The sequence below is a fragment of the Sebastes fasciatus genome, chromosome 17, assembly GCF_043250625.1.
Source record: "Sebastes fasciatus isolate fSebFas1 chromosome 17, fSebFas1.pri, whole genome shotgun sequence".
NCBI lineage: Eukaryota > Metazoa > Chordata > Actinopteri > Perciformes > Sebastidae > Sebastes > Sebastes fasciatus.
In genome coordinates this window covers 5,796,027-5,812,705 of record NC_133811.1, presented here as the reverse complement: position 1 = coordinate 5,812,705, position 16,679 = coordinate 5,796,027, and the positions used below count along the sequence as shown (strand labels likewise).

The following is a 16,679-nucleotide window of genomic DNA, read 5'->3' as shown; positions in this document are numbered from 1 at the left end:
ATTTGTAATAAAAAATGGATTCAAATAATAATTGAATTGCTTTTAAAGAAACGGGGAGCATGCAAATGGCTCCATTTCCTTCCTCGGCTCATTTTCTTTGGTCCCTGCTCTGCACCAACAGGTAATTGCTGTAATTCAATTCACCTGATGGCCTGTGGACATTAAAGAAGCTGCCAGCTAAATTAGCTGTATCCTCCTAGTGCTGCCAGTTTAGTAGCTGCCCATGTGACAGTTAAATCTGAAGATATTTTGTCATGTGGAACCAAGGTAAGTTATGGTGAAGTCACCCCCAACAAAAACAGTATCGTTCTCCTTTTTTGTGTTAACATGGTTTGCATCTTCTGCTTCTACACAGCGTGCAGTCAGTCCCCTGATGGGATGACCGGCCAGAAAGCAGGGATAATAAAGGTGTGTTTGTCTTCTGTCGATATCTGAAATACTATACAAATGTGTTCATGCAGACTGTAATGCGTTCCTTAAACCCTGATCTCTCACCACACAGAGGACAGCTCTTCAGATTTTGCCCTGCACAGTGTCTCAGCTGCTGGCTGCTTCTCAAGTCAGCAGTGATAACTTTGCAATCTGCGACTTGGAGCTCAACCAGGTACGAGTAGCAACACAAAATCTATCAGAATCTAAAAAGTTGATTTCACTCTACATGAATGCACGTCACTGTCTTAAAAGGGACTTTCCACAGCAGCCATAGCAGGGTAAACACAGGTGTAATTAATACCATGAATTGGCACACCTCAATGGAACAGGGCTACAATTACTGTTTTTAATTACACCTGTGTTTACCAGCAATGACATGTCAAAATGGCTGCGGTGAGAAGGGCTGAGGTATGGTATATCAGTCAGTTTGAAAAAGACAAGACTTAACTTTTAGGGCTGTCCTCAACCAAAGATTTCTTAGTAGACTAACACTCATTAGATTTTGTCGACTAATCTATTAGTTGATTCACTCGTCAGATCTGTGAAACTGAATTTCTCCACAAAGAATCACACAGAAGCATCACTTTTAAATCTTGTGTTTACCAGAGACGTGCTCAGAAATAAGTCATTCAGCATGAAAAAGCTTAAAAAATTACTAATCGACTAAAGAAACCTTAGGTGACCAAGACCAAAACGACCGAGCAGCCCTACTGAAAAGTTTGTGGTTCTACAGTAAATGAAAGGTCAGATGGAAGTTATTTATTTTATCCTTGAGGGACCTTGAATATCTTTTTTCTAAATTCCACGGCAGTCCATCAAATAATTGTGAAGATATTTCACTCAAAACCAAAAAATGTCAACCTCATGCTGGCATTCGATGAAAAGTCAGAGGATCATCAAGGTTATTATGATGCAGTACACACTCATGTATGCACAAAATGTGAAATTCATCCAGTACTGGTTGAGATGTTTTAATCTGGATGAAAGTAGTGGACCGACCGACATAACCATGCATACAGCCACGGTGCTAGCACGGCTTTAAAAAGTGTGCAGCGTGTATCAACTCCTTATCTCCCGACAATCATGTTATATAATCAGGAAGGAAATGGGTGTTTGTCACAGCACAGCACAGCACAGCACAGCACAGCACAGCACAGCACAGCACAGCACAGCACAACTTTGAAAGCTACTAAATGGATCTTGAGGTGAGATTGTTTTGCCAACTGGTTGTCTCCGAAGTCAAGAACCGAGGTGGAGGAAGAACTCGGATGTTTTACTTCAGTAAAAGTAGAAGTACTACAGCGTAGAAATAATCTGTAACAAGTAAAACATCTCCATTCAAAATGTTACAAGTAACATACAAGTAAAAGTACTCATGCAGAATGGCTCCTTTTCATAGTGTCATATTATTATAGAATAGTGTTTTTGTCACTAATGAATACATGTTGATGTTGTGGTTCTTCAATGTGGAGACAATTTTAGATACGTTGTGTACTACTGGGTAGATTAGCAGAATTGGTACTTTTATGTAAAAGGTAACTAATAAAATCTGGATCTGAAAAGTAAACTTAACTCCAGCCGTCAGATAAATGAAGTGGAGTAAAATCTACAATAAGATGTAATGGAGTATAACGTAGCAGAAAATGGAAATACGTAAAGTACAAGTATTTCAAAATTGTGCTTAAGTACAGTACTTACAGACTCAAATAATGAGTAGAAACACAAAGTTTAGAACTTGGATGTGATTTGGGACTTGACCTTGGACTTGACCTGGGTAGTGTCTCTGGACTTCATAAACTTGTGACTTGCAAAACAAATGACTTTGTCCCACCTCTGGCATTTAGGTGAACACTGTGTCACTATGCATGTTAAAATAGAAACTTCAAAGACCCTCAGAAATTAAATTTGGGAATATTTAGAAACTGTCAATCATGTATCAACCATGCTTTCTTGATTGTCATTCAAAACTCCATTCAAAAACCTGCCATTTTAACGCTGCCTTGTTCAATTGCAGGAACACATAGAATACCTTAAAGGTCCCATATTATAAAAAGTGACATTTTCATGTCTTTTATAATATAAAGCAGGTTTAAGTTCTATATAAATACTGTGAAAGTATCGAAACGCTTAATTCACAGAGAAATACACACGGCCCGTATTCAGAAACTGAGCTTTTGAAACAAGCCGTCACGATTTCTGTCCATTTGTGATGTCACAAATTTACAATATTTAGACCATTTCAAAGTTTTAAACGTAAACATTCTAAATGGGTCCCAGTTTATTTCCCGTTGCAGTGTATGTGAATGACATCAGCTGACAGGAAGTAAACATGGACCCAAGCTGTTGCCTAGCAACGCATTTCTGTTGCAATTCCATTGAAATGTAATAAAACATCAGACAGAATGTAAATACGGGTATATTCAAGCAGACAGCTTGAGGAAAATAAAGTTTTTTTTAAACATTAAACTATGTAAACATGTTCCTGTAGAAACCCAAAATACAAGTATGAACCTGAAAATGAGCACGATATGTCCCCTTTAAGTTGCCAGATTCTTGACTGGAATGTGGTCTGTGGGTAATTTCTTGTGCTTCCTCTCGCTGCAGGTGTCGGTAGTGGGCATCATCAGAGGATTGGCCCCCTTTGTGACAAACATCCAGTACTCTGTGGATGACATGACTGGTCCACCTTTAACTGTGAAGCAGTGGGTTAACACAGAGGCCAGTATAGCATCTACAGGATCTGTTCACAACTACATCTACAAAGCAAATGCAAACTGCACTAAATAACAAGTTTCAAATCCTCTTTCTCACAGGACTGTGCTCCGATGACGTCTGCTTCTCCTGGAACGTACGTGAGGGTGACGGGAAGTCTGCGCAGCTTCAATGTAAGTGATACAAACAAAAGGTTTTAGAGCTGACGGACTTTAAAAGGAAGTGAGCAGTGATTGTTTTTATGTTGCATTAGGGTCAAAGGTCATTGCTGGCAATGAATATCCGTTGCATCGAGGACCCGAATGAGATCACATCCCACACGTTGGAAGTGGTACAAGCCCATATGCATCTTTTTGGAAAGGTACACAAGCTTGTGGAAGGTTTTGACCAGTAACAGAAATTCTGATCTTATAAAAATCATTTGTTTTAACTCCAGACTTATTCATTGAGCAGAATTCAGACTGTGAGATACAAACAAAATCTCCACTGAAACCAAGAATTTGACATTTTCATGACCATATACTTGAGTTAAAGAGTTCAGCTACAGGTATTTTGTAAATGATTTTGGTCTCTGTCTTCTTTAACGTTTGTAATTCTACAAAAACTGATATTTTGGATGTTTCTCCGTCTGTTATGTCGCAGGCGTTTGATGTGAATATGAACACCACTGCTGCCTCGCTGTCTGGAAGAGTCCTCGGGCATCCTGAAGGCCTCTCGCGAAACGATATGTCCACCATCCAGAGTGAGGTAAGTGGGTTTAAAGGGTCAGTTCACACACAACACATGTTGTTTAGGGTGAGTCCTCATTTTCCCAAATCACCTACACCAGAGGTTAAGAGTGCAAAGTTAGCACAACCCATCAAGCCATAATGGTGACATTTCTGGGAAATATGCCAGGTTGAAATAAACTGGAATTTCCCTTTAATGAGAAGCCTGTATGCTGTTGTATCAAGAGTTGATTTTGTTTAAAGGTACAGTGTGAAGGAGAACGTGAAAACCTGAATGGCCCTCTCTAGAGCCAGTGTTTGGTTTGTCTCTTCTGGGCTACTGTAGAGACATGGCGACCGGCTCCATGGAGAGGACCCGCTCCCTATGTAGATATAAACGGCTCATTCTAAGCTTACAAAAACACAACGATTCTTAGTTTCAGGTGATTATACACTAAAGAAAACATACTTTTAATATTATATTCCATTTCTGCCACTAGATCGCCCTAAATGTTACACACTGTTCTTTTAAATCAAGGCTCTCCAACCTTTTTTTCCTCTGAATGATCGAACGAATGAAAGTGTCCGGGAGCTACTCACAGCACCAAGTTGTACATCGTAGATAGCAGACATCATTTCTGTCTTTCTTTTAATGTCCTTTAATAACGTTTCTGTTGCTGCGTTGGCCTTCTTTGTCAGTTTGGTTAACAGGTTGTCTTTTAAATGTTGTTTTCAGCTCCTTTACCCTCTCTGTTCGTAGACCACTACGAGCTGGAAAGTTTGGATAGAATGTAAACAGGTTTACAAAATTAATTTGTATTATTAAATATACAACTACTGGTAGCGAGCAGGCTACTGGTTGGAGACCCCTGCTTTAAAAAAAAAAAATGGTGAATTTTAACGACACAACAACACAAAGAGAACGTTGTTGTAACAAGTTTATTGTGAAAATTGTTTTGTATGTAGTAATAACAAGAAAATATGTCATAACATGAAAAATATAGTTAATTTGTTGTCGGTGTCTCGTGTCAACGAGATCCTCTTCACATTATAAAGAGAAACTGAGCAATAATTCCTTTTTGTCATGGAGGTCACAGCGACTTTTTGCTGCAACTGTAACAAAACAATAATTGCTTGGTTACTCACAGTATAAATAGTGAGGTGAATGGATTGGACATTTTAAATTGCATTATTACAATATTTACAAATGAATGCGATACTACAAATAACCACAACGTGTTTTAAAAATTACATTTGGAAGACTCAACATCTAAGTGACGGTGACATTGTCTCTGGAAAGGCACATTGGTGTTGATGAATAAAATGAAACCTGTCGTGCGTGTAGTGGAATGACAGCAGCACAGGGTTGTAAAGTAATCTCTTGATTCCTCTGTAAGGTGTTGCAGGTACTCAGGGGGTTCTCTGACTGCGACCCCGGCATCGGTTTCCATGAACTGCAGACTCAGCTAGACTACCTCAGTCCGAGAGACATCAGGTACCTCTTGACCTCATTATACCTCTAGCTTTGGATATAGGCAGTATATATAGGTATATTTAGCATATGTAGGTTGATGATAGGTACAAGCAAAGTACTCCATACTTTATTATTTGATACTTGGATGATTGTCAAACAACGAGGAAGCATGAAATGTGTAAACCCACAACGTGTCTCTCTTTTACTGCACAGAGCGTCCTTGACCTTTCTGATAAATGAAGGTCACGTCTTCTGTACCATTGATGAGCATCATTTCAGGTCGACGGAACATTAGCGGGCTATACCTGGAGGCTGTGTTGAGACATCAGAGACATCACAGTCTTGGATTAAAGCTGATCAAGACGCACACGCTACCCACATTTTTAGGGTGATATAAATCTTAATTATTTTTGGTTAAATTGAGTCAGTTATGACGTTCTGTAGCTGATGGCTTTATCTGTCGTCGTCTAAAGATGTTGAACCCACGGGCAGATAAGGACACTGTTACAGGGTTTATAGTGTATCATTTGCTGATGTTTTGCTCAGGCTTCTTTATGTTTGACTGTATATATTTTTTGTTTCTAAGTTATATATATGCTGAATTTGTGGGTACATGATGTCATGATTGCTGTATATAAAGAATGACGTTTCAAATGTGTCTCGTACCCTCTTTATTTAACACGTTCTCCGTACAGTGCCCATATGTCTGTCTCCGTGCAGGCCTCTGTTTCCCAGAATTCAGTGTGGAAAACAAGTGGACGAGGGTGGCAGCCCAATCTACTTTGGAATGTCTGTCATGGTAAATTCCGTGGAGGATAAGATGGAGGAGAAGTCCCGGGATACAACACATGCATGCTCAGTAAAATCTGGTTTCCACTTGCCAAAAGGCTCAATGGCTGGCGCACGATCAAAGAACATGAAGCTGATTGATTCGTTTCACTGAGGTGTCCGCAGTCGGCCTTGCATGGGTCAGAATACATTTTATACGAAAAAAAAAGATATGAGGAACGTAGACCGTGTCATTAAATTAATCTGCAAGTCGGTAGAAGAGTTTTGCGTCATCATCCAGTGGTCTTTTACCATTCATGTGAATGTGCTGCAGTGACACAGAGTCGGTTGAAAATTGGCAAAAGTTTACGTTGAATGAATTAGACCTCAGCCACATTCTTTTGGAAATGAAAAGTTTTTGCCCACTGATATCCAAAGACACATATCTTACTGTTTTCTCTCCATGTTGCTCTGTTAGCTACTACCATCCACAGACGGTGAAGTGCGGTTTTATATATGACCAGTGTGGCTAGCTATAGTCACCTAAAGTCTCATTTGATTGGATGAATTTTTGTAAACGCCTCCCGAATACAGGATGAGTCATCATCGTCGCTATTTGAAACCGTTTACAGGAAGAGAAAAGATGGGGAGAGAGATTTTGATGAATATATTTTTACATATATTTGGCATATACCAAGAGATAAATGAACAATTAACACAGAGACAAAGGAGTAAAACTGGGAAAATGTATTTTTCATTTCGTGGTGACTTTAATGGGATAATTTTCCAACAAACAGCAAACGAGATCCCATAAAGAAACTCTCTTTTAATGATCTCTGGGTCTCCTCCATCACATGATAACTTACTTAATAAAAGTGTTACAGTTGACAACACACGCAGACTGTCGGTGGTTTCCAGAGTCTGGAGTTTGTTTATGTGTAGTTTTCCTAATAATGGCTCATTTCTGTGTTCTGTGTTTCTATGTTTGGACGAGCTGTTTATGCAACTCCCCCCCCCGAGACCTGGATGGAGAAAACTGAAATAATTAGGTCATGAAAATGAGCTGTAAACAGAATTAGGCACATAAAGTGTTAGAATCCAAACAGAAACCCATTATGTCAGTTATGTCAGTCAGGTTCACCGCTGTCACTAAAGATGAAACTTAAAGATTGTTGCAGGGAGGATTTATTTGAAGACTAATGTGTCTATAAATGTCTTAGCTGGCATTGTAGACACGCTCCTTAATAATGATCCCAGTGAACCATATTGGCAGCCGTGTTTCATTCTCCATTAAATTTCCATCACAGATGACAGAGGAGTTATAATCCCAGGTAGTGACTGATCATACAGGTTTTGCAGCATTATAGGGCTGCCAGTAGGCTACACCTCATGTAGTCTCTGTGCTGCACCCAGTCTTAAAGATTTATGATGATATTAAAAAAGTGAATTCTAATTAATTTGGATAACAGGTAATATATTGTAGAAATGTAATCTTCTATATTCATTAAAATGTGGGAAGCAAAGCTGCTTTTATGGTCTGAGGATGCCCAACTCCACACCGAGCACTCCCACTCGCAGCAGTTCGGTCATGGGTGTGGCTTGTGTGTGTCTTTTGTGAATTGATATTATGAAAATGAAACTATTACATAACATCACAGCAAGGCTGCTTGTGCTGAACAAGTCCAGGCAGCACTGTTTAAGAGGCCGCCAGACAGCCATGATTTTGTAGTTGACACTGAACTCTGATGAGTTGGCAACTCCGAGGGCTGTAAAGTGAAGTCGATGCTGAAGTGCCTTAAACTTGCATTCTTTCTAACAGCCAGCAGGGGGCGACTCCTCTGGTTGCAAAAATGAGTCTGATTGTATAGAAGTCTATGAGAAAATGAGCCGTATTCTCACTTGATTTATTACCTCAGTAAACATTGTAAACATGAGTTTATGGTCTCAATCGCTAGTTTCAAGTCTTCAATACAGCATGATGTTCATTTAGTAAATTATGGTCCCATTTAGAGTCAAATAGACCATAAAGCAGGGGATGCTTTAGGGCGGGGCTATCTTGTGATTGACAGGTCGCTACCACGGCGTTGTCCGGTCTGGGAGTTGTCCGTGTTTTCGTCTTAGAACTTTAATCCTTTCACAGAGTGTTTTCAGTTCATGAAAGTTAATTATAACCTTTTTGGTTGTCTAAAAATGTCTTATTCAGCATTTGGTTGCACAGTACTTAGCTCCACCCTCTCGTGTCACTTCTGGTTGCAAATAACCAATATGGCGACGGCCAAAAACTAAGATGGTGGCGGCCAAAATTCCAAACTCAAGGCTTCAAAACAGCAGTCCACAAACCAGTGGGTGATGTCACGTTGACTACGTCCACTCCTTAGATACAGACTATGTCTCTGACCATGGATGGATTATTGAACGGGCCTACCGGGCACAGGCCCAGGGAACCAAGGGGTCAGGGGTCACAAAAAAAAACACAAAATGACCACAGAGAGATACAAAACAACTAAAAATAGATAGAAACAATCCCAAAGAGACACAAAACGACAACAAACGACCCAAAATGACTACAGAGACACAAAACGATCACATGGAAATGTAAAACGACCAAAAATAAAAAAAGGAGCTACAAGGACACATACAATTACCACATAGAGACCCAAAATTTCTACAAAGAGATACAAAATTACTAAAAAATTATGCAAAATGACTACAAGGAAATATAAAATCACTAAAAATAGATGCAAAATGACTACAAAGGGACCCAAAATGACCAAAAGAGTTGGCGTTTGAGTTCCTTGACAGGGTGGGGGGCCTCCTACATGTCTGTGCCCAGGGGCCCATTGTCTCATAATCCCTCCATGCCTCTGACCTCCCTGTGGAGAGGGCCAGGCAGATCTCTTACACACAATTGTGATCTGAAGTGTTTCTTTGCAGATACATTTTATTTTCCATCTGTTCCAATTTATTTCCCAATAAAACAGTCCTGCTTTTGGCTCACTAGCATTATAAATGTCACGTCCCGCTCTTCTCTAAGGTTGTAATGTTTTCCTTGTTTCCAGTTTTCAGTTATTATTTCCTGTTTTATTTTGGTACCTACTCACCTTTGTCTCTTCCTGCCCCTGGCTATTTCCCTCCTGTGTGATTATCTGCCCCGCCCTGATTGTCTCCACCTGTCCCTCATCAGCCCTGCTGTCACCTGTCCCTCGTTATCTCCCTCCTCTCATTGTCTAATAAAGAAGCTGTTTGTTAAGGGAACAGTACTTTAATATTTGCATTTGTTTTGTAATTCATCAGCCAACAAACCAAACTGTCCAAAAAATTCATATCTTGCCAGAGTGCCAGGTGTGTTTGTTAATAAGCCGTGAATCATTGTGGGATACAAATGTTTTGTTACCAGGGCGGAGGGGGGGACGTCCTCCAGGACTGACTGCTGGAGCTGAGCTCAATTATCTCCGGTTCATCAAACACCTAACTGACCTCAGCCATGAACTGAGCAGCCTGACCTCACTGAGGCAGGACGTGTGCTGGGTGCACTCTAGGACCAAAGGGAATCATCACGAGTATCAGTCTAAGAAATACTTAATTTACAGCTTTTCATGAAACAATAATCCAATGTCAAACAAATAAAGAACTAGAAAGGTGCACTGAGTATAGTGCAGATCTCCACTAGGCGTGTCTGCAACGACCACTGCTGTAATGTTTGATTGAATGAACACAAACCACAGTTTAGACCACAAGCGTATCAGACATGTTTTTCACTCGCACGTCTCACGCAATGGATAAGCTCTCATTTTGTGCAGCTGTGTGCAGCGGCTCCGTGCAGCTAAACTGCAGTTCACTGAGTAACGCTTCGTGTTGACTGCTTAACACTTCCAGAAACTGTCAGTCCTCCTGTGTGTTTAGTTCCGTCAGCTGTTAGCTCTGTTAGCCAAACACAGGCAGGACTCATGCTGCCAAAGATACTCTATAACAAATATGGCACATTGCAAACTCCGCCAATGTTTTTGAAATGGTATGGAGAAGCGAAGTCCCGCCCCTTCCGGTTTATTCCGGAAAAATTATGTATGGTGGTCAACGGCGAGAGACAATTTTTTTTTTGATCCAGTTTGAATTGCGCCATGAATCACACATATGATGTTTATCAATTTAAAAAAAAAATTTCAAGTCAAGAAAGTCGCAGTTTGTTGTAAAACTGTTAAATATGTTATTAGAAAGACTACACACCCAACAGTAACGTAAGTGACGTCTCTCTTGCTGAAGCTACGATGCTTGCGTGTTTCGTACTGGGATGTTCTCACACCAGCAACGGGTCTCGCTCGCTCTTTCGCCTCCCAGCTGATAAAAAAGTTTTTTTCCGAAATAAGGTCCCATGGTGGTCCACCAGAAGGGGAGGGGCTTCGACTCTCTATACACTTCCTGTCTCCTAAATAGGTGTGGCCCTCCACCCACCTGTAGTGGACATTCTCGCTCTTTATACTTGTCATTATATACCTAAGCCCTCAGGAAGAACGCCGGGCTTTGAAGCTAATTTTACAGAGTGGCCAATTGGCGGTACTACAACTTATGTGTCCGTCACGTGATGCCATTGGGCGCAAAAATACTTTTCCCCATAGACTTACATTGGGAAAGTACGACGGAGTATTAGGGCCACATTGAGAAAAACATTTTTTCTGAGATTTTGAGAATAAAGTCATAAAATTACGAGAATAAAGTCGTAATATAACAAGAATAAAGTCATAACTTTATGAGAAAAAAAGTCGAAAAATTTACGAGAATTTTTTTATTTTTTATTTATTTAATTTATGACTTTATTCTCGAAATATTACAACTTTTTTCTCGTAAAGTTATTACTTTATTCTCGTAATATTATGACTTTATTCTTGAAATCTCAGATTATTTTTTTCCTCAATGTGGCCCTAATACTCGGTCGTAGGAAAGAGACATCTGTAACTCACTGAATAATTTTTTTCGAGGTGAATCAACTTCCCAGTACGAACACTGTAATAGCCGTTATTTAAATCATTAGGTCCTAAAAGTTGTAAAATGCACTAATAGCTGAATCCACAGTTATTTTCCTTCCTCCGTTCATGTGAATGAGACCCAGACCGAGGCTGGACCGCGGGCTTGGGGAGGCTGAGTTAAAGGAAACGCTACTGCGCCTGCTCTATGGACCCAATGGATGTATAAGATTGCCGAAAGATCCGGGTACCTTATCACTCAGCAGTCGAGCCATTTTGGCTTCATGCGCCACTAAGCAACTCTCATAGGAATGAATGACTGCTCCATATACTACGTCACTCGCTCCGCCTGAAAAAGGTCCACATTCTACGTATCCATGGAGAAACGCACAATGTCAACATGTTTTCCTGGGCTGTTTTATTCTGGTATACTCACCTTTCCCTCCTGTGTGATTATCTGCATCACCCTGATTGTCTCCACCTGTCCCTCATCAGCCCTGCTGTCACCTGTCCCTCGTTATCTCCGTCCTCTCATTGGGGATTTGGTCTGTGTTCTCCCCTTTGTCTTCTCTGTTTCAGTGAGCATTACGCCATAAGGTCCTTGTGTTCTTCCCAGTGTTATTTAGATCATTCTTCAGTTTCTTGGACTCTTACCTTTCCTACCTTTTTGGAAACCCTTGCCGGTTCTTTGGACTGTTTCCGTGTGTTCCAATCCCTGTTTTCTAATTAAGACTTTTACTTTAAACTGTCTGTCGTGCCTCTTTCTGCTGGTACCATTGTCACTGATATTATCGTATTGGCAATAACTTTAAAGTTGTCTCTGCTATTTGTCTCTTCTCAATGTCTCTCTGTTGTCCAGTCACAATGCAGAAATGAATGAAAATCTTTGGCCCATGGGATTTTCCTGGGCCGTATATGCCTGGAACCACACAAGCCCCAGCAGGTTAGACTCCACCATGTTGTTCAGGGGCGTCCACGCGGGTCTACATTCGTAGTGGGGAAAAAAACCCAGACCCAAAGCAGCAGCACACCAGGGGATCTGAAGGCAGAGGAGGATGAAGAGCTGAAAGGCCTGCTGGGATTGCCTGAAGAGCCAGATACACGTCTTTGTTTGCTGCTGTTGGTTCTCAGCAGGGCGTTAAAAAAAGAAGAAGTCTGGATTGAAAGAAAGCCAACACTCCTGAATGTGAGCGGCTTCAAACTCCTGACGCATTTGCAAAAGAAAAAACTGCATTTCTGGGGATCTGACGAAGCTGAAGATTGACAACTGTAGAGGCATTAATAATTTATAGCTTGTGCTGGTTTTTCATTTTAGACAAAAGGAGGGTAGCCGCGGAAAGCAAAAATCCAAAGTCCAACAAATAAGAATAAACAGTTTGGTTTTACGAATCCAAATGTGAATCCAGGCTTGTAGGACAACCTGCATATTATTTTATGCCTCCCTGGCTCATATATTTCTCCAAAACATGTGGAATAAGATTGCTTGACTGTTCTGTTCTGAAGTGGGTAGAGAACCTGACTCTGGACATACAGACGCCCGAGAGAAGGAGTCAATCAATCCAGTTGCTTATTTTCATTTGGTGTGGTGTTTCTGGCCACCTGACACATTTATGTCCAATGTTCACTTTTAGCTCTGTTTTGGTTACCACTAACTCATACTGTAGACAATGAATGCTGGTGAGAGCAGAGTTTGTGGGCTAAAAAAGTTAAAAGAGCCTAAAAAGCTTTGTACAGCTGAGGCAAACCTGTCTTCTACAAAATTATGTTCAAATACAAATAAACTGCTTTCTCAATTTTTGAGGGAAACATATTTTCTCCCGAATTACGATCTCAGTTTTAAACACGTGATTAAAGTTGTAAAATGAAACATAACAAAACAGATACGCAACAAGTATGTTTGTTGCATTATTTAAGTTACGGATGTAAATTAAAATACAGCCCTTTCACCCGAAAAGGCGTTTGAATTGACACATTTAGCGTGCAATAGGAACGCCTTTCTTGCTTTTGGCGTGTCATTTTAACACCACATAGTCTGCACTGTCTGCAAGGTAAATGCATCTGAGTAAAAATGCTACGCTCGAGCTAGTGACGTAGAATTATAAAAGTGAGAGAGGCCGCTTATGGTGTGAGGGAGGGTCCAACAAGCACCCAACTTTTAACCAGGAGAGTGGTGTTCGAGACAGGTATTTTGTTTTTTCAAAGTTATGTTCATTATGGTTGTCTCTTGTTTTCCGTATTGTGTACGTATTTTACTTCTTCATTCTTATTTTAAGCCCAATCATGGCGTTTTTTCCTAAACCTAACTAAGTGGTTTTGTTGCCTAAACTGTGGTAACTGTGGACGTTACCGTAGTTTTGTTGCGTGGCGTACAAATGACAACGCGCTAAGACTAAAATGCGTACTCATGACATGAATTTCCGTGTAATGTCGTGCTATTTATACGCCTTCCCGAGAGACCGAGTCGTAAAATAAGTCATCGTTGACTTTTGGTTTCACATGGGACACAAGCAATGGTCTCCTGGATGAAAGTGTGTTGACACACCCATCCACCCAAAGTCCTCCCTGCACAGACATCCGCAGACTGTTACAAAAATATTTCTGATATGTCCAAAAACAAATGTAATCCGGATGAAAATATCTTTAATGTAACGTAATGTAACTTAACGTAACGTAATTGACAATGAAATTTCGTCGTATGGGAACGTCATAGGACACCAGGCTGGCTGAAGGGAACTGCAAAGTTTGCCACTATGGGCAACCCCTTTTATATTACATATTCATTTATGTCAGCGTTTGAATAAAAAAAATATTAGTTATTGCAGCTTTAATATTCATGTTGTAGTAAAGGAGGTTGCGCTTCAACAATGGGATTTACGGTGGAGTGCTAGACCCAAAATCCAATAAGCATAAAAAATTTGATAAATAAAGAAAATAAAGGGGGACAAAATACTGGCATAAATTGTCTCACATAAAGAATTGAATTGGACTTACATTTGCACTAGAGGCTCTCTGTGTCTTTCCTCACATGGCTGGTTACACATTTTAGAGATTATGATGACTCCAATCATGGATGCATGCAGATTTAGTCCTCTCTCTCCTGGACAGTGCAAACAAGTACTGTGACTGTAAGCTGTGACCTTGATAGTTTTATGATTGAGCAAAAGGAGAAAAATAAATAGCAACATAATAATTTAACCTGACATTTGAGGCTTTAATATATCTGATATCTTACTGGAGTTTGGTTCATGGATTTACAGGAGTATATTACTATCTATTGATCAGCTTTTGCAGCTTTTTGCAGAAGTTCAGTCTTAAAAGTTCTCATGTTTCTGTCTCGTATATATATTTCCTGACCACCTTCCGTAAAAAATTCTTCTTTGTGTGAATAATATTTGGTCAGCAGCTGATTTACTCATAAAAATAGGAAGAAAAATGTCACAAGCCAGGATAGGAGTAGCAGACACACCTGTAATAGACTGTGACAAGGCTACGAACCGTGGGGTGAGGATTGACTTCAAAGGAACTCAATAAAGAAACCCGTATTTGTGACAGTAAAATCAATGTCTCTCTTTTTCTATTTTTACTCCAGGAATGTGTCTTTCTAAGCAAAGAGCCATTGTCAAGATATTTATGAAACACGTGAGAGTGAGAGGGCTTTAATTGATATGACTGTTATTAGAATTCATCTTGTGCTTGATATTTGTATAATAAACTATAATCCATACCTCTCACTTGGCTGTGTGTGAAATGATGTGGAGGAGGATTAGCGGGTCCCTGGAGAAATCTCCCACTGAGCTTACTTTACTTTCATGTATTCACTTTTGTCTGCATGCTGCTAACGGGTCCTATCTATGGCACGAGAGAAAAAAAAAAAAAACCCTTGAGAGTGCTAATTAAGTGATTTTTTTTTTTTTCTCCAGCAAACTGATTTTGATAGCATGTCTCTAGCACATGCTAAATGTGTCATTTTCTCCCCATAGTTGATGAAAATATTCTCTGAAGATTTTGAGCACCTATCTGTTCCTTCTTTTTGAATCGCGTCCTGATTGGTGACAGGTATAGCGTTTGAAATGGCTCGGCCTGTCTTTTCAAATGCAGTTTTTTTTTTATCGCTTTATTTTTTCACATTACTGCTGTGCCGTGCTCTCTTAACAGCCATTAATAATTGTCCCCACCAACATAATGAAGAGTCTCTACGCCTGACAATGTGCTGCCTGCTGCTAAACAAGACTCCAGACACCCTTCAGCAGCAAGGCATGCACGCTTAAAATGATGTTGTTTTTCCACCAGAGGGCAACATGTGTACTGTAATCCACAAACAGCCCTTATGTCTCCTTCACTCCTCTACATGTAAATCACATTACCATTACTAGTATGCCATTGACAGTCTCTTATGGGTATAGAAATGGCATTTATTTTAATGGGAAACCCTCTCGACACTCTCACTTTTCAGAGACAATGAGGGGAAATAGAAAGCTTTGTTTCGCTGCAGATATCCCCGTAATATGAGTGATGCAACATTATCTGCTTTTTTTCCTCCAGAAGAAGCTGTAATCTGTATTTTTACATGCATTAAATTAAACATAAGAGCAACACTGTGGTTGTGAATAAAGCATACATTACATAGCTTCCACCTTTAGGGGTCTCTCAAGCTCTGTGCAGGCCCTGCCGTCTAGCCGGCACAGATAAATGGCACCTCGTTAATCAAATCTGCATGAGTGCGCTCAGGTTGCCATGGCAATAATTATCAGAGCTGCCTAATTAACTTTCTCAATTGCTTAATGATATACGACCCTCTGAACTCCCTCATTTTTTTTTCTCTCTCTAATCCAAGTTGTTGTGTTTTTTATTCCTCCATTTTCACTCCCCAGTGTTAGCCCGTGACCGCCAAGATAATAGAAATTATAGAGAAATTAAATTCAGCAGCACATCATTTCCTGTTCACGAACAGGGGGGGGGAGGGGGAAGGGGGGGTGTCACAAACTTCACATGCAGCACAAGCACACGCTACTGAATGCCGACGCATGTAGCCGACGTGTGTCTGGCCTGTACAGTGTGTGACTCGCATACTTTGTCTTCAGCGGTGACCTCGTGTGACAGCTGACTGAAGGTTGGGAGCAGCGGCCCTGTCGTCCCTGATCAGCCAGGCGAAACTCTTGAGATACAGCGAGACAGGGTTGAATCGTACCTGGTGACACCCACCCTGCCATCCTCTGTCACAGCCGGCCTCCCGTACCGTCTACTGCCTCTCTTTACAGCCTCCTGTCAACCTGCGGCCCCCACCTCACTGGCTGCCGTCCACACCAATCCCAAGTTGTTCTCACTTAGAAGTTTAGAAGTTGAGCGTGAAAAAAGCAGTTGTCTTAGGGGGGGGCCGATACTGGACACTGTCCAACTGGTGCCTTTCTTATGGTGACATGTTGTTTCAGAAGCTTTTGTGTGTCCATGCTGTGAATAAACGAGAAGAAAAACCAAGAAGAAACAGGATATTGTGGAGTTTCTTGACCTGAAAATGCTCCAGGTCACACGTATCTTTCTTTTAAACCCAGAGACATTTCATTCATTCATGTGCAATATCAATATTCTGTGCAATATCAATATTTTAGACTTCAAGTGTACAATTATATG

General features: G+C 40.5%; 2 protein-coding genes across 4 annotated transcripts in view; one reads left to right on the top strand and one right to left on the bottom strand.

Annotated features, from left to right (window-relative positions):
- rpl15 (ribosomal protein L15) overlaps positions 1 to 16,679 on the bottom strand; it is a 332,935-nt gene that overhangs the window by 209,263 nt on the left and 106,993 nt on the right. The gene's annotated exons all lie outside the window — the stretch shown is intronic.
- On the top strand, positions 109 to 5,852 carry LOC141754828 (replication protein A 32 kDa subunit-like). Of its 3 annotated transcripts, XM_074614204.1 has the most exons (9): positions 110 to 267; positions 356 to 408; positions 503 to 604; positions 3,037 to 3,150; positions 3,246 to 3,317; positions 3,398 to 3,505; positions 3,787 to 3,891; positions 5,249 to 5,346; positions 5,539 to 5,852. In XM_074614204.1, exons 1-9 carry the CDS (start codon positions 255 to 257, stop codon positions 5,618 to 5,620), a joined length of 747 nt encoding a protein of 248 aa, XP_074470305.1. In that variant the 5' UTR covers positions 110 to 254; the 3' UTR covers positions 5,621 to 5,852. The 3 variants fall into 3 exon arrangements, with proteins under 3 accessions (XP_074470306.1, XP_074470305.1, XP_074470307.1); XM_074614205.1 differs by lacking the exon at positions 3,398 to 3,505 and having other exon boundaries at positions 109 to 267; XM_074614206.1 differs by lacking the exons at positions 110 to 267; positions 356 to 408; positions 503 to 604 and adding an exon at positions 792 to 840.